The 22,048-nt window shown below is 33.3% G+C and overlaps 2 protein-coding genes across 10 annotated transcripts in view; one reads left to right on the top strand and one right to left on the bottom strand.

The window, feature by feature from the left end:
- Positions 1-2,283, bottom strand: part of LOC130898680 (uncharacterized) — a 56,283-nt gene extending 54,000 nt beyond the window's left edge. For 5 of the 8 annotated variants that reach the window (XM_057808133.1, XM_057808135.1, XM_057808137.1 and 2 more), the window contains exon 1: positions 2,097-2,283. The gene's annotated coding sequence lies outside the window, so the exon portion shown is untranslated. The remainder of the gene's footprint in view (positions 1-2,096) is intronic. The other 3 variants (XM_057808136.1, XM_057808130.1, XM_057808132.1) reach the window with 3 other exon arrangements.
- Positions 2,284-15,719: 13,436 nt separating this feature from the next.
- LOC130898542 (uncharacterized) lies at positions 15,720-21,126 on the top strand. Of its 2 annotated transcripts, none has more exons than XM_057807922.1 (7): positions 15,720-15,772; positions 15,961-16,043; positions 16,157-16,285; positions 19,308-19,346; positions 19,519-19,630; positions 20,723-20,790; positions 21,019-21,126. In XM_057807922.1, exons 2-7 carry the CDS (start codon positions 15,975-15,977, stop codon positions 21,034-21,036), a joined length of 435 nt encoding a protein of 144 aa, XP_057663905.1. In that variant the 5' UTR covers positions 15,720-15,772; positions 15,961-15,974; the 3' UTR covers positions 21,037-21,126. The 2 variants fall into 2 exon arrangements, with proteins under 2 accessions (XP_057663905.1, XP_057663904.1); XM_057807921.1 differs by having other exon boundaries at positions 15,751-15,772; positions 15,955-16,043.
- Positions 21,127-22,048: the final 922 nt, after the last annotated feature.

The raw sequence follows: 22,048 nt of genomic DNA, 5'->3' as shown, positions 1-22,048 counted from the left end.
TTAGAAACACTGACATTAACAGATGAGATATCCGTATTATCGCTAATATATACTGGAAGATTTACAAAATATGATACAACAAAATATATACAGCAAATGAAGAACATGGATTATCCTTGAATATATCGAAACCAAAACATATTATTATTAGCAAAAGTCAACATCCTTCAGTGCGTCTAACGATAAACGGTCAAGATATAGAACGGGACCACAATCGAGGCTACTTTGGAATGACTAGAATCTTTCGAAATGGAGATGTATCGTCGTCTTTACAGTAAAAAAAATACGGAAACTGGAGTATTTTGGCCACATACTGAGACATGACAAATACCGTTTTTTTTACATTTGATTGTCTAAGGCAAACCTACACCAATAATTTGGAGTTTCTTCTGTTGATCTGTTTAGAAACGCAGTAATCATGAATAGCCTTGTTAATAGCCAACGTTCGCAACGGCAACGAAAGAAGAAGACTATTAAACTTTTGACGCCTCTACTTACCTCTGAAATTCGATACCCCAGTACCCCATTACAATTATCTGAATTATTTATTTTTAATATTTCAATTTTATGCTTTGAGAACCAAGGTTTCGTGTAAGATCATTGATTATCATCAGGGCGAAGACATTATTTGAACCAAATTAAGCAAATACATTAATAATCAATCATTGATAGTTGTACTTCAATCTTTTCAATCGAGTAAAGTTTGTCGCTGACATATACGAACGATACTAAGTGCTATATCAAAATTTGAATAAATATATTCCAAATGCTGTTCTTAAAAGAACGATTTTTTAATGATCTAGAATGAGTGAAGCGTAGCTTTGAAAGTGTACCCATTCTTGAACTAATTTTGTTCCATTTGGGTTCATTTTCATTTAACTAGCTTTTTCACCGCTCAGTTTTCAAACAAAATTCGTCGTCCCTAGTCTATTGAGTCTACTCCACCAGTGAGTACTACCATGACCTACTTCAGTAAGAGCTGAATCTGAATTCTTCACTCTGACACCAGCGCTTAAGAATTTCAAGCACTCGTAGCTAGTTCAGTAGATATTATGTAGACAATAGATAATAGATTCTGGAGGCTTTATGTCTTAAGCTCACATGCTCTTGGATGTATATCAGATTACACAAATCAGACCAGAATACCAGCTGGAGATCAGTTTTGTTCTGAAGTAATTCAGGTTAAACAAGTCCGATGAACCTTCTCCAACGTTATTAGTTCTTGATTTCAATCCAGTGTAAATCATTCTCACTGTTTTGGTCCATTTGTAATAAGTTTGATTGAGCAATAAATAAAAGATGCGACTCCAACTTATACTCGTAACATTAACATTTCTTGTTAATCTATCGTTATTTTCCATATATTGAGCCTGGACTCATAATTGAGGTGTCTATCTATTTCTTTATACTCCCAAACTAGAGTTTTACATCAATTTTTCTTGCTATCATTTAGTGTATTAGTTCGATTTTCAAATATTTCATGACATTGCTATGTTCCATTCCAATAAGACAGAAGAAATACCAAAATAGATAAGAAAGTATCTGATATTTTTCAACCTAAAGAAAGCATACAAATCTGCTTCATTTGACGAAATTTTGCTACAAAAACTATGAAACAAACAATCTAGAAGGAGCCAAAAAATTAAGATATGAGTTGTTTTCATTGTACTTTTCTACTATAATTAATGTCATTTTCTTTTTTATAAAAGTATGAGCTTAAAATTTCAAAATAACATTCTAAAAACTCAAAAGAAACATATCAGTTAATACTTGATGTTGTAAACTTATTTTGAAGCTATAACATCAAAGGATTGTTCAATTTCTAAAATACACTTTGAAATATTACGAGCAATTTTTTCAATATATAAATTTTTCAACCTCAAATTTATGGATTGCTTATATATAAACAACTAGAAAATTATTTTCTCTTGCCAAAAGCTATCCAGCTGAGTATTTTACTACTATATTATTAACAACAATACCAACTACTGAAAGTTATTAGTAGTTTACAACATAAATAAAATTAATCAGTCATTCCAAGTGTAAATATAATGTTGCATAAGCACGGAAAACTCATTTAAAATAATCTATTATACCTCAAAATTAGTCCAAAATAATTCTAAACAAACCAGACATTCGTTCTCGTACCACAAGCAGTCTGTTTATTTCATAAACAAATCGACTCGAAACTGCGGCAATTTTCGTGAAACCACGCGTCGCTTGGAGTATTAAAAGCGTCGAGAAGCTCCATCCGACGTCGCGGCGGTTAGAGCGTCTACTGTCAACTTTCTCTTTGAGCACTGCTTTTTTGAAATATCAAACTTTATCTGGGCAAGCGCGCTATGCTCTTCTAATCATTCATTCAACGTATTTGCGTTAGAATAATATTTTTCTTGTTTCACTTCATTAATATACCTGTCGTAAAATCCATGGAGATTCGGGTTTATACGATATTTACAATCGAAACATGTCCTCACATTAACAGAATTCAAATTTTGTGTGTATATCAAAAAATTTTTTGTGATACTTAACCTAAAAATCATTTTCGAAATATCGAAAATGAACGCTTAGATTTTGTAGATTGTAGATTGTTTTGGGAAGTAGTACAGCCAATCTGCACCTATACCTATAAGATATTTTGTACAAGACTCTACACATCATTGTTCTGCTTAAAAATTACGTAGACTCCTACCAAAGGAAGCTAGTTTTTGGGGGTTTTGTGTACCACTTTCCTAGGTGTTAGTACTACTCCTTCAAGGTAATTAAGCCTTTCAGCGAAATGGGCAGGACATTCGCAGAGTAGATGCTCTGCTGTTTCCATGCCTATCGTCTTGAGGTGGTATTTGAAGGGGAAGTGAATTGTCAGAAGACCGAAAACCAGTTTGATGTCGTTTGTGATCATCACAAGAAGTTCTTAAGACTTCTTAGCTGATATGGTTATGAATGTGGCATCTTGTGAGGCCATAGTAGGTATGGTGCAAGGGATAGAGTCGCTGCACCTATTTTGGCAAGGAAGTCTAGTTCCTGATTTCCTGGAAGTCATATTAGGGTTTCAAATTAACCCTTAATATAAATACGAACGTGTTTGAAATAGTTGATATTTGAAAAATCACTCTTATTAAGATTATGTCAACCTAAGAACACACAATCATATCTAACTTCCATTTCTGTTTCTTTAGTTACTTGAGATGTCGTTTGCTGAGATTTTTGTACTCCATAAAGTTTATTATATAGATTCGTTATAAAACAATTGCTGTTTTTTATTGGTTGGGGGGCTATTATTGAAAACTTTGCTTGAAAGAGTAGCTTATATTATACATAAATACATATTGTACCAAACTTTCCCCTCTTAGAATGTATCTCTCTAATAAAGATCCCTACAGGGAAGAACTTCTCACTACTCGCCGACTGACAGTTTTTTTTTATTTTGCTCATCTCCATTCTATTTTTGTTGATTTACTGAAAGTCTCCAGGTATCTTCTTTCGGTATTAGGTACCTCACATAACTGACCGTCTTGTTTTTATGATGTTTAGGAGCATTCGATGCTAATTCAGCTTCATTACATGGGATATTAGGATCCTCCGCTCCGTTCATGTCGCGTATCTTTACTTTTATCTATAATCTTTTGCAGTTTCTCTTTATAAATACCAAGAAGAACTCATTCCTCATTTTAGGCTAATGCTCTGGACTGATCCCAACCTACTTTCGATGATTTTTGATGGATAAATAATGATGTAGCTCAGTACGATCTCCTGCTGTCCTCTTAACTTTTCTTTCATGTTAAATAGGTGCTCGATGTGGTTCTTATGAGATCTAAGATGTATTTGATCTTCCACCACGTTGTTTTCATCACCCTCTTGTTCTTTTTAAATATACCGATTCTTTCCTGCATTTATACTGGTCTTATCACTAGTCTACGACTAAATTCTAGGTTTACTAAAATCTTTCAGTCACTAGAGTCTCTTTTATATAACCAATCATCCCAGTTTGTATCCGATCATCTTTAGATTTATCTGGAATCTTCTATCCCTTGGATTATAACGTAGAAGTTTGTTTTGACTCTGGAAATTTCAGTTTCTCGTATACTAGATATCAGATCTTCGGATCAGATCAGATCGAATGGTTTATTAGCCTCCAAGAGGACTGATTCCTTCTATCTTTCAGGATATGGACTTTGTCGCTTTCTATTCTTCCAGTAAACCAATGTCTTCTTGATCGTGTTGGAACATATAGTTAGGATTCAAAAAAAATTATTTTGAAACTACTTATATGAATCTCCAGATGTAAATAGGGTGCTATGTATTTTTTTGTTAATGTTCATGATTATGAAATTGATATTTAATGTAATTTGTGTGTGAATTATGCAAGAAACTAACATCTCTACGACCCCACATAAACCTTTTTCTAAGAAGGATACTGTAGATAGAAGGAAATGCTCAAACTGCATACGTGAACTAAGTAAACTGTCTAAATTGATATTTATAGGAAGCTATTTCATGCGCAAACACTGACATTATACAGACCGCCTTATTGGTGTACACAACCAACTTCAATGGATGTGATATATGACCCTTGGAATTCTAGCGAATAACGAAATTATGGACAGTAATCTCTAGCAACATTAGTGATTGTATAAAAATAGTTTATACACTATTATGATTTATATTAGTATATACTTTAGTCTTAAAACAACTTTATTTATTACCTTTTTCGCTCCACCTCCCAACGATTGGATAAACTGTAATTACTGCTTCATCTTTTTCAAATATTTTTTAATGGTTATACTCATATAATATCCAGGTCTGGATCTCCGGGATCGTACTAATGTACATCTAGTTATTAGTGAAACTTTGACCTTTGAAGTCTATAACAAATGAATAAATATTTTTGCGGATTATAATTTGAAATCCTTGATGATGAAATTAATAATTTGGGAGCTGATGTGATAGAAGAACAAAATTATTTTCAGTACAACAACGAATTCTACAAGCAAGATTAAGGAACAGCAATGGGAAACTGCCTATCACCGATCATGGCTGAACTGTTCATGAGTCATTTTGAAAATCAAAACAGTCAAGAGTTTCAATATTTTCCCAGGGTATGGTACAGATATTCAATACGAAGAAGAAAAAGATAGACGAATTCATTTTGGAACTCAACTCCATATGGGTGATTCCGTTCTAACTGTGATTTTTTGTATTCAAAATTTCAAGATTTTAAAATTTAACTTTTCTAACTTTTTTATGCATATTATTCATCTATTTTACTGTAAAAATAAAACTCTAAGAGGAATTTACTACAACTTCAAAGTATCACGAGCAAGACACAAATGTCGGATTTTGAGTTCCACGGTACTGACTCATTTATCCACGGTACTGACATGGTAACTTAAGATATTAAACAACAAGTGCATCAATTTTCCTCAGTTTGATCATAAACATTAGAATTTATAAGGTAATTAGTTTAAATCATTTGTTACGACAAAAAAAATTAATAATTTATCGGTAAATTCTAGGAATGGACATGACACGGTACTGGCATGGTAACTTAAGATATTAAACAACAAGTGCATCAATTTTCCTCAGTTTGATCATAAACATTAGAATTTATAAGGTAATTAGTTTAAATCATTTGTTACGACAAAAAAAATTAATAATTTATCGGTAAATTCTAGGAATGGACATGACACGGTACTGACATTCAAGTGATGTAGTATAAGTTTTCTTTAAGTGGCAAGTTATATTGTATAAAAATAATGTTTAAATATCTTAAGAATTATTCAATTAACACAAAATTTTTATTAATTGATTATTAATTAATGACTAGTACAAAAAAACAATACAGGACATTGAATATCACAGTTAGAACGGAATCACCCATATATCCACCTATAAAGTTCACCTGTGAAATGGAGAATAATGGACAGTTACCATTTTTAGATACTTTATTAATTGGAAATAGTAAAAATTTAGAATTTGATGTATTTAGGAAGAACAACGCTACGTGCAGGTACATCCCAGCTGATTCTTTTCATTGTATACAACATAAGATGGCCAATCTCCATTTCCTGGTACATCGGTTAATCCACTTTTCACTCACCATCGAGAGATACAATAAGGAAAAGTCCTTCATTGAGGATGTAGCTGTACTCAACGGTTATGAAAAAAGAATTGTAAATAGGTTAATCAATCGTCATAGGTTTAATAAATCTCTATGTGAAGCCACTTTTTTCCAAACCCAAAGTAAAAAACAAGAAAAATTTGCTTTGATACCTTTACACGAGAGGATTGGAAGGAATATTTAGCAGAGTAGGTTTAAAATTGGTTTATAAATCCAACAACACATTAAAACAATTATTGGGCAATCCTAAGGATAAAATAGCAAATTTGGAAAAGAGTGGTATATATGAAATAAGTTGTGATAGTGACCGAAAGTATATTGGGCAGAATAAAAGATCCGTTATTGTCCGGTTTAAAGAGCACATTGCTCAATTGAAATATGGACGGACCGGAAAATATAATGCATAAATATTATTAATGTGAAATTGTTAAAAAATGTATCCAATAATAAATTATTGGATGCATTTGATACCTTTGAAATTGCTAGTTGTAAGAGTAGCTTAAATAGGGACAAACGGCCAATTCCTTACAGCCCACTCTTTATTTTAGTAGTCAAAGAATAAACATTAATATTCCCGCCAAGGAGCTTTTTCCCGCTGGAATTAATTTTCGCGGGAGGTGGCTTAGTGGTGAGAAAATTTAGTATAAAACAGGTAAGTCTAGTTATTAGATTTTAGTTCACCCTCAGTTTCTGAAGACGATAACTTGGTTATCGAAACGCGCGTCAGACAGTATAATTGTTAGTGTTGGTGCAGTGGTGGTGTAAACAGTATATTCAGCAATATTTCTTGCTCGAAAACTTGGCAAGATGAAATTTAGCTGATTGTTTCGTGCAATATTTGGCTTGCTATTCTAGGGAGAAGTTTACTACTGAAAAAACGAGGCAGTAACAGATAAAATTATTGCCAGTTATTCACTGACCCCTTTTTCTTAGCTCATTTCACTTTTATTTCACTCTATGAAATATTTTAACTTTGGAAAAAATTCATTCAATTTCTTGCACCATGTCAAGCTGCCTTTGGAGCTTCGTGCGCGCCTCGATCGGTGTAGCGGGCAAGTGAAAGGCAAACACAAAAATAATACAGTCTGCGATGATCTTTTCAATTGATTATTATTGAAGAATAATTTCAGTTGTAGCGTCCAAAATATACGCGTTTGCTTGGTATAAAAAATAAAACGATGTGTCAAATTAGTCTCTAGATTCTGAATTTTTCGATATGATAGTTAAAAATACACTTTTGTGGCGAAAGTATGCAAAAAACTATGAAATTGCCCCAATTTTCCACTTATAGCAATTTTTTTTCGAGAAACCTATATCTTTTTCGAACTTTTTGTATAATAAAAACCCTTTTCAACAGAAATTTAACAGATTGTGAAACAATTTTATTCTATATTCACAGCTATGCTATATAAATCGCTTTGTTTGATCACGAAAGGGATGTTTTATTTTTTCTATTATAAGATCATCGTTCCTCTTCCGATTTAATTGTTTTACAACGTTGCCTTTTCACATCTTTCACCTTTACTCCAACTTTAACCCTGTATATCTCTTATAAATATAAAACTGTACAAATTCAATATAAACAATCACTTAGACACATGTTTCTTCAATTGATTCATGTCAAAAATAAATCGATATCTTGAATGGCTTTAGAAGTATAAAACTTTCTATATAAATATGATAAATTGTTTTTGAAAATACACCACCAATGCAATTTTGAACTTGAAATTGATGAAATTTCGGAAAAAAACTCGAGAAATCTTCACACTTAGAAAAACCTTTAAAATGGGCACTATTAAAAGTCTTTTGCATTAGAGTTGACTGATTTATACCAAAAAGAAGGTTTCTTTTTTTTCTTTTTTGAAAAAATATAATAATTCTACCCTCACCATAACTTAATTGAAATTAATCGTAATCCACTCGTATTTAATTTTATTTATGTATTATTGATATGATCCATGTGATTTGACCGGTTTTCAATGACAATTTTAGAAAAAATAATTGATTAAACTGAGCACTGCATTTCCGTAAATTTTTTTTAAATAAACCAAATACTATTCATGTTATGAGAAGATTTTTCAAATATTAATTGTAGGGTTTTTTTGTCAAAAATGTTGCGTTTTTTCAAATTTATGTATCAAAAAAATTGAAGGAGATACATTAGTTTGGATACGCGTACGAAATGTGCCTTATGCAACCCCTTTGAGCTACACCCTTTTTGAAATCGGGGATTGAAAAAAGTTTTAATTCATACGACGTTGAAGTACTTGAAATCTCCTACAAAATGTATTTTCGGAAAAGTTTCTTGCTTGAAAATTGAGCGAGCTATTGTCGAAAAACCAACTGCTTCTTGTTTTCAAAATTTCGGAGAACGAATTCTGGAGCATTGGAAAAATATGAAAATTGTTTTTAGTTTTATTTTCTGAATAAAAAATTTTATTGATTTTAATTTTTTTATTATTTATGTAAAAACTTAGGAAACAAAAATTGAAGAAAAATTCTCAATTTATTATAAATACACTTTTGAATAATTTTTATTTATAAAAGAATCGTTGAGAATATTTTTCAACTTTAGGGAATGATTTGAAGGGGCTGCATGAATGTGATTGATCATAAATGTATTTGAGAAGGTAAACAGATTTATGAATAATACATTTAAAGCTCATTTTACCATTAACATGCATAAAATATGAGATTTAACATTTTTTTGTACTTACACCCCCCAAAATTCAAAAAGCCCGGCTCGGCATAGGGAAGATTTCGTAGAAGAGGGTGAGTAGAGCTTGAATTCAAATTGTCATCAAAATTGAGATTATAATTAGTGTTTTGAAAAAAAGCTTTCAATATTACTAACCTCAGAGGATCTCTGGAAGGGTTGCATGAGTTCGATTGATCATAAACTTGTTTAAGAATACCAATAGATCTACGATTAACTCATTTAAACTGTATTATTCTCAAATACATAATAAAATCGAAGATTTTCAAATTATTCAAGATAAGGGGTAGTTTTCACCCCTAAGGCATAAGATAAATTTTGAATTTCATAGTTTTTAACTTTTTTACGGCTGGTTCTTGACATAAGCACCTCAAATATCTTAAGGGAGTCGACAGCATTTGGCCCGAAAAAATCGTATGCACCTGATCAGTGCAAAGGTACACATCTATGATTTCCAGAGCAAAAGTCCATGAATTGTTTCCTCAACTGTCCAAATGTAGGCCTTAATGATCATTCACGATTTCCAAACCAATAATTCTGTGCAAATAGATATTTTACTCCTTATTTGAAAAGATCAAACAACGCCCCCAAAAAAATGAAATGATTTTCGATTTAAAAATTATTGACTTGCCCTCGTAGCAATAAAACAAAATAATATACTTTTTTGTACCATTTTCATTTAGATAATAAAGATATGAAAGAATTTTTTTGTTGTTTATGTTATTCCAATGAGAAAACGAGTAGGAATTTAAAAAAAAGAAGCTTTCAATTCCATATGATTTTTTGTTTATATTTTTGATTTATTAATAATAAAAAGAAAAGTTTAAGTCGCAATAATGAATGAATGAATATTACTATAACAGGAAACACGTCCAACAATTTTCTCAACGGATACAGAAGTTAATATTATGGGAATCGATATAATGATAAGAAACTGGAGCAACAGTTCACGATCGATTTAATAAATTATTGAAAGCATTATTTATTTAACCGATATATTCAGTTCACTTTGGCTTTTATATCATTTTTCATAATAACATGAAGACGAAAAACACCAATTGTAAAGAATATACAGTTGGTATGCTATTTAAATCGTGACAAAGAAAAGTGTATTGAATTTCAATTCATATGAAATAAAATTTCTAACGCCCCCTGTATTTTTCAATAGAACGCTCAATTTACAATACAAACCTATATAATGATTGATCATTTATCTCTTTATCTAAATGGAAATAGATAAATCATTTCTTTTTTCTCTATCAATATAAATTTTCTTGAAAATTAGTCTGTCGTTTATTACAATTTAACAGACATCAGACTATACAGACCGCCACAACAAATCATCTTCACATCTCAATCCTTCAGTTTAATCATGTCTTCAACAAACATCAATTTAGATTTTACTACTTACTTCAAGGGCATTCATGACATCAAGTTAAATCGCCCTTATTCATGATTACACTGCAAAAAAAGCAAAAATATAATGTGGAACTATCATTTATATGATTGGGAGCAAAATATAATACGTTTATGAGTTGTGGTAGACTAAACTCTAATCAAAAATGTTATGTCCTTGTTATTTTGTACCTGTCATATTCGCACTACAGCGAAACCTCAAATTCCAACGTCATTTCCGCAGTTCCCAAACACAGTATTCGCTGCACCTCAACCAGCCATTCCGTAGATTATTGTAAGGCCAAACTTATCTGTCCCTCTTGTGGTGCGGCAGTTCTCACCCCGCTTTCCACCTCCGTTGTCCGAAGAGCATGAAAACCTCAAAGTTTCCCCAGGAAACTGTCCCAGTCATCCTGGAAAAACACCAAACTTCCTACGATCTATCAACTGACACCAAAATTCGTATTCAAATCCTGGCAACTACAGCAACTACAGCAAAAAATTCTAGATCTCTCTTTTCCTCCTCCAAGAAAGCTCAACCCAACGCAACTACCACCACAGGCCCAGCCCTGCAGAGGAGCAATTCCTATATCAGGGTCCACACCAACAAACCCTTCTCCTATCAAAATTTTCTTTAACCTATCAAATTCTAACCTACGAATCTCTCTCTCTCTCTCCTGTCGTTACTTACAACGAAGATTGCACTTGTACAGTACTGACGCAGTAGGAGTACTTGCCAATTACCCACACATAAATTTGTTAGTCACAGAACGACATAAAACGTACTTGGGAACTGACAAACCTACAGCTCGAACCAGCCTCGTGCTTGTTTGGCAACAGCGATGGAAAAACAGACACAATTCAAAATTTGGATCAACTGGAACCACAGCGAAATTAAATTTTATATCACACAGTCACTCTCTGGACATCTAAGGCGGATCCAGGGGGGGATCATGGGGGCGGGGAACCAGTACACACCGCAGTCGATTTCTGATCTTATTTTAAATTGTGACATCGATATTTATCCTAACCGGACTGGCACTTCTCCCCGTTCATAAAAACGTACCGATTGAAGTAAATGACGCGATAACGCGTTTCGGGAGAAGGCGTAATTGAAAAATTAATTTTGTTATTTAAATATATGTATTTTGTCTATTTCTATTTTGTTTGTTGGAACCACCTCTTCACTTTTTCACGTCATATCCCTCTAACTGTTATGACAAATCATTCACCACGGTTATGGAATATAAATAGTCTGCTTAATTCCGTGCGTGGTAGTGCTTCTCTGGATGTCTTCAAGAGACATACGTACATTAATAAAATACCTACTTTTCACTTGTATCTATTGGTATCAAAATTAAATTAAGTTCTTGACTTGACCACGACTATGTGACCCCCTCCTGGCGCCAAAGCTGGATCTGCCCTTGCTGGACATAGATGTTTCATAACTTACACACAGAAAGGAAATATGCTTCATGCAAAACAGAAACTAGACTATTTTTAACACGACGACAAAAGATATTTTTCAAGAAGACTAGCATGCAATACCTAAGAAGCGAGCTAAGAAATCGATAGTAACAAATCAAAATAATATTTTGGACAACCTGAATTTTTGAAGTTTCGCTTACGCGGTTCCAAAGGTTTCGAATGGTGAAAGCAGAAAGAGGTGGTGCTTAAGATTGGTAGGGTGTCATCGGGAATACGGCGCGAGTCCTACGAGTCTTTGTTTTCTTCTTCTTCCTTTTTCAATAGGACCAGGTCCTGTTTAGCTCTCGTACCACTTCTTTGGTGGTCTATCTACAGATCTGCGTGTCTTAGCCCACTTTGCCTATCTGTCTTCTGGCATTCTATCTACGTAATCCCTCCAGAATTTTGACCCATCTCACCACATCCTGTACGCTCAATTCTTCTCTTATGTCATTACTCCTTATTCGGTCCCTGAGGGTGACTCCCTTGATGGTTCGCAGTATTTTCATCTCTGTGGTTCTCATTATTCTTTTTATTGTTAATATCTCGGCTCTGGTTTCTGAAGTATATGTGAGAATAGGCCTGGTCTGCTACGGCAATACCATCGTCTGCATAAGCAATACCTTTAAGAAGCGGTGATCTATTCTGTATCCTGCATTGACTTTGTTGACATCCTCAATAGTTTGATCCATTATGATGTTGAATAGGGTTGGGCTAAGACTGTCTCCCTGCCGAACACCAGAATCAATTTGAAATTATTCAGAAAGTCCTACCTTAGTTTTGATTCTTGTTCTGGTTCCGGTGTAAAGTTCTTTGATGAATCGTTGGTACTTATAGTCTATGTTGTTTATCTCAAGACTTCTAATCACGTCTCCCAGGCGTATTCTATCAAATGCTTTGATGAAGTCAACAAAATAGACAAAAATGGGTTTATAGAATTCTATCGACTTCTCCCACCAACTGACGAACTGTGAATATTGCGTCCACTGTTGATCTATTAGATCTGAATCCTTGTTTCCTTGTTGTTCTTCGGGGTACATTGTACGTGAAAAATATTTCCTGAACTGGAGGTTCTGTAACTTGTGATCATATTCATATTTATCACTGCTATCACTACATCAACACTCATAATTATTATTTCTGAAGCCCATTTCAATACAATTTTCGCTTTTGGAATATGAAGGTGAACGATTACCAAGTTATCATCATCAATGACAGAAGAAGCATTAAACGTGTGTTCAGTGAGCCTCAAACCACTGTTAATTCATAATAAAAGGAAATAAATAGAGAGCTTCTGATTAAATTCCTGCAAAAATAATTATATGTGGACATTAGATTCACCACAAATGATGCGAATGTTCAATTTACAAACACGCAAAAGTTATTAGATTTTGTCTAGAATTGCAAGTAGCATACAATAGAAATGGCATAAGTCCATCCAACTGAGCGTTATCTGCGGATATTTTGATTAAAAGGCTTTGTTTTGCATTGCATCTTGTATTGACCAATGTCAAATTGCCTACTACTTAACCAATCTTCTCAAACCAGGTTAAATAGTTTTGTGACAAACTTATTTAAATTACACTGGCCGACAAGATTTTCGTAACACAGGCGAGACCCTTTTTTTATTTTATTTACTGTTGAGTTTCATAGTAAGTTTGTTCATAGTGCAAAAACTGATTATAAAGACGAAAATGTCGAGTCAAACGCCCCGCATTTGCAAAACTTTTCCTCACAAATTTTGCTATATTTGTGGAGAATTTATGGTGAAATTGTAAGCCAGGCCATTCTCCGAAAATGTGAAAAAAGCCTATTTCAAATATTATGGTAATTTAATTAGAGACCAAGACAAGCAGAGGACCCCCCAGGCGTGCTGTGTTAGTTGTAGCGCGTCATTAGTTCAGTGGATGAATGGGAAGAAAAAAACATGCCTTTTTCAATTCCAATGGTATGGCGTGAACCTATTAACCATTTTAACGACTGCTACTTTTATCTAACATAAAGAATGAAGGTTATTCTAAGAAAGGAGAGCACAATATAGAGTATCCAAATTTGCTATTCGACCTGTTACACATAACGAAGATTTACCAGTAACGATTGCACCTTTAGATCCTCAAAATATTGTTTTTGAAGATACTGGAGACAACGTATCATCAGGAAGCTCTGAAGAACAATACACCGACTCTATTTTTACTCCAAGTACCAGTTTCGGCGAGCCACATTTGATTGTTCAAAGTGAGTTGAATGATTTAGCCCGTGATTTGGGGTTATCAAAGCAACAATCTGAACTTCTTGCTTCCCGTCTTATGAAATGGAACTTGTTAGCCAAAGAGACAAATTAACACCTTCAGAAAAAGAAATGCTACAATTTCTGTATTCTACAGTATGGATGGTCTAATGTAGGAACTTGATCTTGAGCATAATCCCAGTGAGAGGCGCCTATTTATTGACTCGTCTAAATATAGTTTAAAAGCAGTGTTATTACACAACGGAAATTTAAAATCTTCTTTACCAATTGCTCATCCTGTGAAGATGAAAGTAACTTGTGAAAATATTCGCTTGCTTTTAGATAAAATTAACTACAACAAATATAAGTGGCAGATATGTGGGGACTTGAAGGTGATTGAAATTTTAATTGGACCTCAGGTAGGGTTTACGAAACATTGCTGTTTCCTTTGTCTATGGGACAGTCGGGCAGAAGATTAACACTATGTAAAAACAAATTGTAAAGTAAGAAGTAAGTTCCAACCGGGATCTCAAAATATTAGGTTCATACCCGTTGTAGATCCCAAAAATGTCTTTATGCCCTACCTAGAAGATTTTCCCCAGTTGAGTGATGCTAAATTAAAGGAAAGTATTTTTATTGGGCCACAAATGAGTAAATTTCTAGACGACGAGAATTTTGTAAAAAAGCTCACCAGATAGGAATTTAGAGCATGGAAGGTATTTGTTAGTGTAGTGAATAGATTTTTGGGCAACAATATGGATCCAAACCAAAACAGTTAGTTGATGAACTTCTAGACGCCTACAAATCCCTTGGTGAACAAATGTCATTGAAAATTCATTTCCTCTGTTCCCATCTGACATTTTTTCTCGAAAATTTGGGAGCTGTCAGTGATGGGAAGATTTAAAGGTTCCACCAAGATATTAGAACAATGGAAATTCGGTATCAATGACGAAGGGATTCGACCGTGATGGGTGATTACTGTTGGTTTTTAAAAATAAAAAGTGCAAACCTTCATAAAAGGAAAAATTAGAGCTAATTGATATTTAAAGTGATTTTTTTTTAATAGATGTGAGACATATGACGTGAAATTATTTTTTTTAATAAATATTAAATATTTTAGCGATGAATATGGTTCTATAAATTTAACATAAAAATCTCATGTCTTACAATTATTTTTTTCATATTTTCTTATTTGTATAGGTCCATTTTATCACAATGTGTTACTACGAAAAACTGATTTTTGTCTACCAGTGTTATTAGCAAAAAATAAGATTCATCCAAATGGAAAATTCCGTTTATTTAAAAGAAAATTAAACAAATCGGAAAGATATTAATAAAAACACAGGAAAAATTATCCTAGGACACCTTGTATTTCACAATAGAAGTTCAGTTTATTTTCAAAAACGAAATAATCGAATCTCAAGGACACTAACAGGTTAATACTGTAACTGCGAAACCTGTAATTATATTTGAGCTTCGTTTGCTAACTGTTACAAAACCGATTTGAGTTGAGTTTGATCTCTACAATACAAGATGGCAGCACGAGGTTCCATTTTAATAAATTGTAGTACAATTATTTCAAGAAAAAAAACAATGTATTTTATATAAATAAAATGATAAATTACAAAATACATTGTTAGAAATAAGTATAAATAATGTATTTGATAAGCATTGTCAATTTAGCATTCGTTTTTTGATTCCAAGTAACGATAATTTTCTAAAATGAGAAATGGTTTGACATAAAACAACAATTATACATAAAAAATAATTAATAGTAGTGAAAATGCGGTATATAAGCAATTCCTTTTAGTTGTAATCAAGTTAGAAGGAGTATTAATATATCTAGGTACGTTTCAATGTTGTTCTTAAATTTCGAATCATGTATAAATATGCCTTTGATATTTTCTGACACATAAATAGTTTCAAAAAATATAATAATGAGAATATAACTTTTTACGATAAAATCAGAAGACATTCATAGCAGATATGATCTAATTTGTCTAATATATGATAATAATTATATCTTAGTTTCAGTTAGCTGGAAAATAATGAAGAAGATTATCTTTTTACTTGTTTTATCATTTATTTCATCTACATTTAGCCATGTTGCTGAACATGTAAGTTGTATCACAGTAATTCTTAATGATAATTCTCCGTTTAGGTGAATAATTTTTATTCGCAATATATTTGTCCCAAGATTGATCAATTTATTTATCAATATATATTCAAGGAATTCACTCCTACGTTGCTTGCCATATACCAAGATTGGCAAAGAAGATGTCGAATGTATACTGGTACCACTGAAGAACTGATCAAACAAACCCAGGAAGGAATGTTCCCAGATGATGAAACCATTAAGGTAAAAATAATTTTCAGTTGAACGATCTATCGTTTCGGTTATCGATTTAAAGTTGTGAATTAACCAAAAAAGTTTCTATACGAGGATATATTGAACAATTCTTAACCTACTATAGAACCAAACAAAATTTGAAAATATTTTAATACTCAACACATTCTCCTCTTAATTGGATACATTTATTACAGAGAACTTGCAACGTCTCTAGACCTTTCAAAAAAATGTTCCTTCTTGCTCTGCAAACCAGACCTCCACAGCTTTTATTACCTCATCGTTGGAAGATAATTTACGACCTTTTATACTTTTTTTCAGTTGAGGAAAGAGATGATAGTCGAATGAAGCCAAATCTGGTCAATAAGGGGGGTGTTCTAGTAATTCAAACCCTAAATAACGAATTTTTTTCATGGCAACATGAGATTTGTGTGCAGGGGCGTTGTCTTGCAAAAACAAAACACCTTTGGATAGCTTTCCGCGTCTTTTCTCTACAATTTTTCCCGTAGAGTGGTCAGTAATGTCGAATAGTAATCTCCAGTTATTGTTCTACCCTTATCCCAAAAATCAATCATGATTACTCCCAAAAAACTGAAGCAAGAACTTTTCCAGCAAATTTTTTGACACGAAACTTCTTAGGTCTTGGAGAACCAGAATGTCTCCATTCCATCGATTGTTGGTTTGTTTCTGGATCGTATAGATATACCTAAGTCTCAACGATAGTAAGAATTTGGTTTGAGAAGTCTACATCGTTTTCAAATCGAGCACAGATCGAACGCGATGCTTCTACCCGTGCACGCTTTTGGTTAACATTCAAAAATTTGGGGATCCATTTTGCAGCAATTTTTCTCATGATCAAATTGACCAGAACTATATGATGAACGCGTTCGTATGAACTATTCAATGCTTCAGATATCCGTTTTAGCCCAATTTGACGGCCTTTCCGATCGGTCGTCATCTTCAATGGAAAATTTACCTCTTTTGAAGCTTTTAGTCCAATTTTTCACTGTCGCATACGAAGTACATTGATCACCAAGAGTATTGAGCACATCTTCGTAAATCTGCTTACCTCTGGACCCTTTTAAATACAGGTACTTCATGATGGCTCGATACTTCAGTTTTTTGATTTTCACAATTTTCTTTTAAGTTAATTCCTAACTCTGGTTATTAATTTATTGTTCGTTGCTATGATAACGCAATAATATGTTTATGCGTGGAACTGGTCTAGGCTAACTAGATATCAATACATCCTCGTAAGTTATTGAGATATTTGTGGAAGTTTCTTCTTGATTATTATCTTTGTTATGTTTGTCATTTTCTTGCCATCTTCTTTTCCTTCATAGGCATTATTATTTGTTTGGTCGAACATTTTTCTCTTTTCCTTAAATCTTCTTTTCTTAATTTCTTTACTTCCAATTGTACTTTTCTTGTGGAAAGGAATGTTTTGGGCAATTATTTGAAGTGCATCTAAATGTGTTGTAGAATAGAATACAGCCATTACTTGTAGAAAATTTGAAAGTTTATTCAAATTGATTTGACATTTTAAATAACGTATGAACAAGACGGTGAATTTGTTGTGGCAAAACGAAGTATAATATATTACTGGGAGAAGCTAACTTCTAATACTCATCAGATGGCAAATGACTTATACGACGATATATTTCAGTAATGTTTCCATAGAAAACGTCTCCATGTCCAGGACATGTTCTATGGAAACATTACTCTATTCCCCCCATCCTCTAAAGACTGTATCAAGTTATACTGAACATCCGACACAATATGAATTTTTCTATTTGTTTTCAATGATTAGATTTTTCCAAAATTTCAATTGATAACTAATCCTACTCTAAGACGTGTATCCAAGAAATTAAAATTGTAATCAACTCGTGATTATTGGGTGTTGCATTTTCTGTGTCTCTTTGTATACGAGGTCTGGCTATTAAATAACAATACTGATTACGAAAAAGGGTTTTATCATAAAAATTCTTCTACATTCGAATACTCCCCTTCAATATACTACCATCCCCTTGCCATACACCTTTCCATACGTTTTTTTCATTGATCGTTGTAGTATTGGAGGTCTTCTTTGGTGAGTGCCTTTAGGAGCTCTGCCGTTTTTGCTGTACCACTTCTATCGACTCAAATCGGGTCCTTTACAAAGCAAATCTTTTTTTTAACCTTCCCAAACTTTCCATACGTTTTTTCCATTGATCCTAGCAGTACTGGAACCCTTTTTGGTGAGGGCCTTTAGGAGCTCTGCCGTTTCTGGCTGTACCGCTTCTGTCGACTCAAATCGGGTCCTTTACAAAGCAAATCTTTTTTTTAACCTTCCCAAACTTTCCATACGTTTTTTCCATTGATCCTAGCAGTACTGGAACCCTTTTTGGTGAGTGCCTTTAGGAGCTCTGCCGTTTTTTGCTGTACCGCTTCTGTCGACTCAAATCGGGTCCTTTTCAAAGTAGTTTCTATCTTCGAAAACAAAAAAAAACACGCACGGTGCCAAATGTAGTGAGTACGTCGGGTGTTCGAGCACTGGAGTGAGCTTACTGGCCAAATAATATTTCACAGATAGCGCGTTATGGGCAGGTGCGTTGTCTGGTGCAAAATCGGGTCGTTTTTCACAAACTCGTTTTCGCAGTGTTGCCAAAACTGACAAATAGTAACTCTGATTGACACTCTAGCTCTCTGGAACATATTCAGTCATCAAGATATCGTTAATGTCGAAAAAACCACTCCAAAACACGCGTACGAGATAGAGAATTGTCCCCATATTCCTCTTACAACAATTTACAGCACTCAATCGGAGTTTTTTTTCAATTTAACGTGAAAAAACACGTTCGTTTTAAACCGCTACTGCATAAATACTACAATAGTGACTGAAACGTGTTTTAGGACGTGCACAGACAAGATATCTAGATACCCAACGCACTAATCATTTCTTACCCCACCCGTCTAGTGCGCCCTCTATGCGCGCAGTCTCTTTATTTAATAGCCAGACCTCGTATAATCTTTTTGTTGAAAATATTTTTTTTAGAGATACACCGATTGCCTTTGGACTCATCACGATTTTTTGGTAAGTAACTGATCCTAAAATTATGAAAATTATATAGTGCATAAAATAAAAATTTCATTTAAATTATTTCTTTGGCGTTGAAAAGTTTTTTGGTTTTTTAATGGGCATAGAAAAATGCGAGAGAAACTGAAAACTTGGACTTTGCTGTTTCAATGATAATATTTTTTTGTAGATTGGTCCTGATAAAATTGTAGATACCAGAAAACTGCGATATTTCTTGCCGGATGGATCGGAAGCTATTTTAGAAGCGATTAGAAATTGTAACTTAGATCTGTTGAATGCGGGTAATTCATCAAATATTTCGCATTTATTTCGCAGTTTATACTATAAGATGAAATCGCGAAAAAGAGAACTGAAATTCTATATAGTTTCAGTAATTGACACCCCAGAACATAATATCGAATATTTTATCCTGAAATTTGACCGTGTGGGAGTAGAGACTACCTCTAAGTGGTACAAATCCATAAATTTTCATTTACATGCGTAGAAATCCCATAATTTAGAAGAAAATATTCTTCAATTTTGCTTAAAAAAATGCAAATATAGCAAAAAACGTACTCTCCCTAATTAAATGTCAAAAAGGTTGGAAAACAAGTAAAAAACTGTTAATTATTCCGGAAACAATTTTAAGACATTTCTTGAAGGGCTTTTGAGTGGATGTTCTGAGTACTGGGGGTGGAAATTACCCCTAATTTCTGGTTAATCAATATCTTTGGGACAAAATATATAAAATTAGTGAAGAGCCATACTGTAACATGTTGGGATTCGTGAAAATGCAAATAATATATGTACTGAACAATTTTGTTGATATAACTACCATTACATTAACTCTGACCGTCGTTTCGAATAAAGAGCGATCATCGTCAGAGACCTAGACTGATGCAAATTCTTTCAGTTTCCATATTTTAATAAAAAAATATTTTTTTTGACAAATTTCGTTAGTGAATAAGTCCTGTCGAGGTTATTTTACTTTATTTCTTATTCTGTCTCAACATAGACGTCAGATTCAGAGACGATTTCCTCAATTCTTTCATATTTCTTATTTTGACTATTACTGTTAGGTCTGAAAACATTAGCTTCCAGATTTGAACAATAAGGTGGAAATAAAAATATAAAGGCTATAACCTTGTAGGCCGATTATTGCATTTTCGTTAGATTTTGATGGATTTTATCGTGTCCAAATGTATGTTGAATCTATGAATTATGCATAGTCAAATATCATTGATATATTCTCCTTATGTTGGCTAAATTGCTCTAAAGCAACTCTTTGTATTATTCTTTTTCTTTTGCTTAATTATTGTGATGAAACACCCAAGTGGGATGGGTGGTTTTTAAATTCAATTGGAGAGATTACAAAAATGTTTTCTCTTTTGTAGGAGAAACGAATTTGACGGAATTGATTTGGAAGATGCACAAATGTTATCACGACAAAATCGATCCATCCGTAAGTATAAATATTGATTTTTTTGTGTTGATAAATATGAGGAATTTTATCAGAAAAACTTTCAATTTCCTGCGTTTTTATTGAGAGACATATTGATCTCAATTTTTACTTCACTATATAACTGAAGGTTTCATTTGCGGTCGTATTCTTCCAATTAAAAAATTTACATGTATATTCACTCAAATAATAATAATTTTTATTATTATAACATAATTTTATTTGTTCCAGCTCTATTATTTCTACTGATGGATCATGAAGAAGTTATATTTATATAAAATAATGAAGTTGGCGTTTCAATCTATTATAATGGTTTTAAATAAAAATAATTTGAATTAAGCTCTTGTTTTATTTTCTAATCTGTTAGTTGACTTCTAAAAATAATAAAAATAATTCGACCAAGGGATCTATTGGGTCCCCTGTGTTCACAGCTGTCCCATCAATCCCACCCTTTTCTAAAAAGACTAAAATGTGGTTTAATTACCAGATCTTCGTCTTCTATTTCAAGCGCACCAAGTGTAGTGCTCTGGAGTATCTTAGTGCTTCACATTTCGAGAGAATGTAGATAGAGGTTTGTAGCAACAAAATCTGTAGCGTCTTCAAGTGTTTATTGCCAGTATTCGTAAATCGTTCTTACTTAGGTTGATTAATTCAGCAGATCTACTCCGGTTATAGTTTTCCAGAAAAGTCTTTGCCTATCCCAGCCTCTGTAAGTTGTCCCGATAATTGGTTTTACCCCTATCTACCTTTCTTTCCAGTGCTTTCTCCAATATTCTCTAGGTGATACCACAGAAGGGTTCGGTGTCTTGGAATTCATTGGGTAACTTCATTTTTCTTGTCTAGGTCGATCAATTTTTCTAGGCTATCCCAAACGAGTTTGGATTTTATGATATTGGACTTCTAATGGCTACTTGATTATCATACAAGATGATGATCTCCAATTTGTGATCGTTCCTCTCTAAATTGATCTGAACACATTTTTCAATTGCATAGAGTTTTGCTTGAAAAATGCTTGGTGCGCTCCTATACAAGTTCCGTCTACTGTTTTTAATTCGGCCGTATATGCCAGAAAATAGAGAAATTTTCTCCCAAAAGTTCAACAATTGCTCACACGATTTTTTTCTGCCTTGTGATCGTCACAGTGTGCTGAATCATCACCAACAATCTTATCACCCTCTTAGGGGGGTGCTAACGTATTTTTGGGGGGTTTTCTCTAAAAAACTTGGGATTTATCAGTTTTGGGCTATAAATATGAATAAAA

Source organism: Diorhabda carinulata, chromosome 10 (genome assembly GCF_026250575.1).
Source record: "Diorhabda carinulata isolate Delta chromosome 10, icDioCari1.1, whole genome shotgun sequence".
NCBI lineage: Eukaryota > Metazoa > Arthropoda > Insecta > Coleoptera > Chrysomelidae > Diorhabda > Diorhabda carinulata.
Note: the sequence above shows the minus strand (reverse complement) of the source record. Positions and strands in the feature narration are given on the sequence as shown.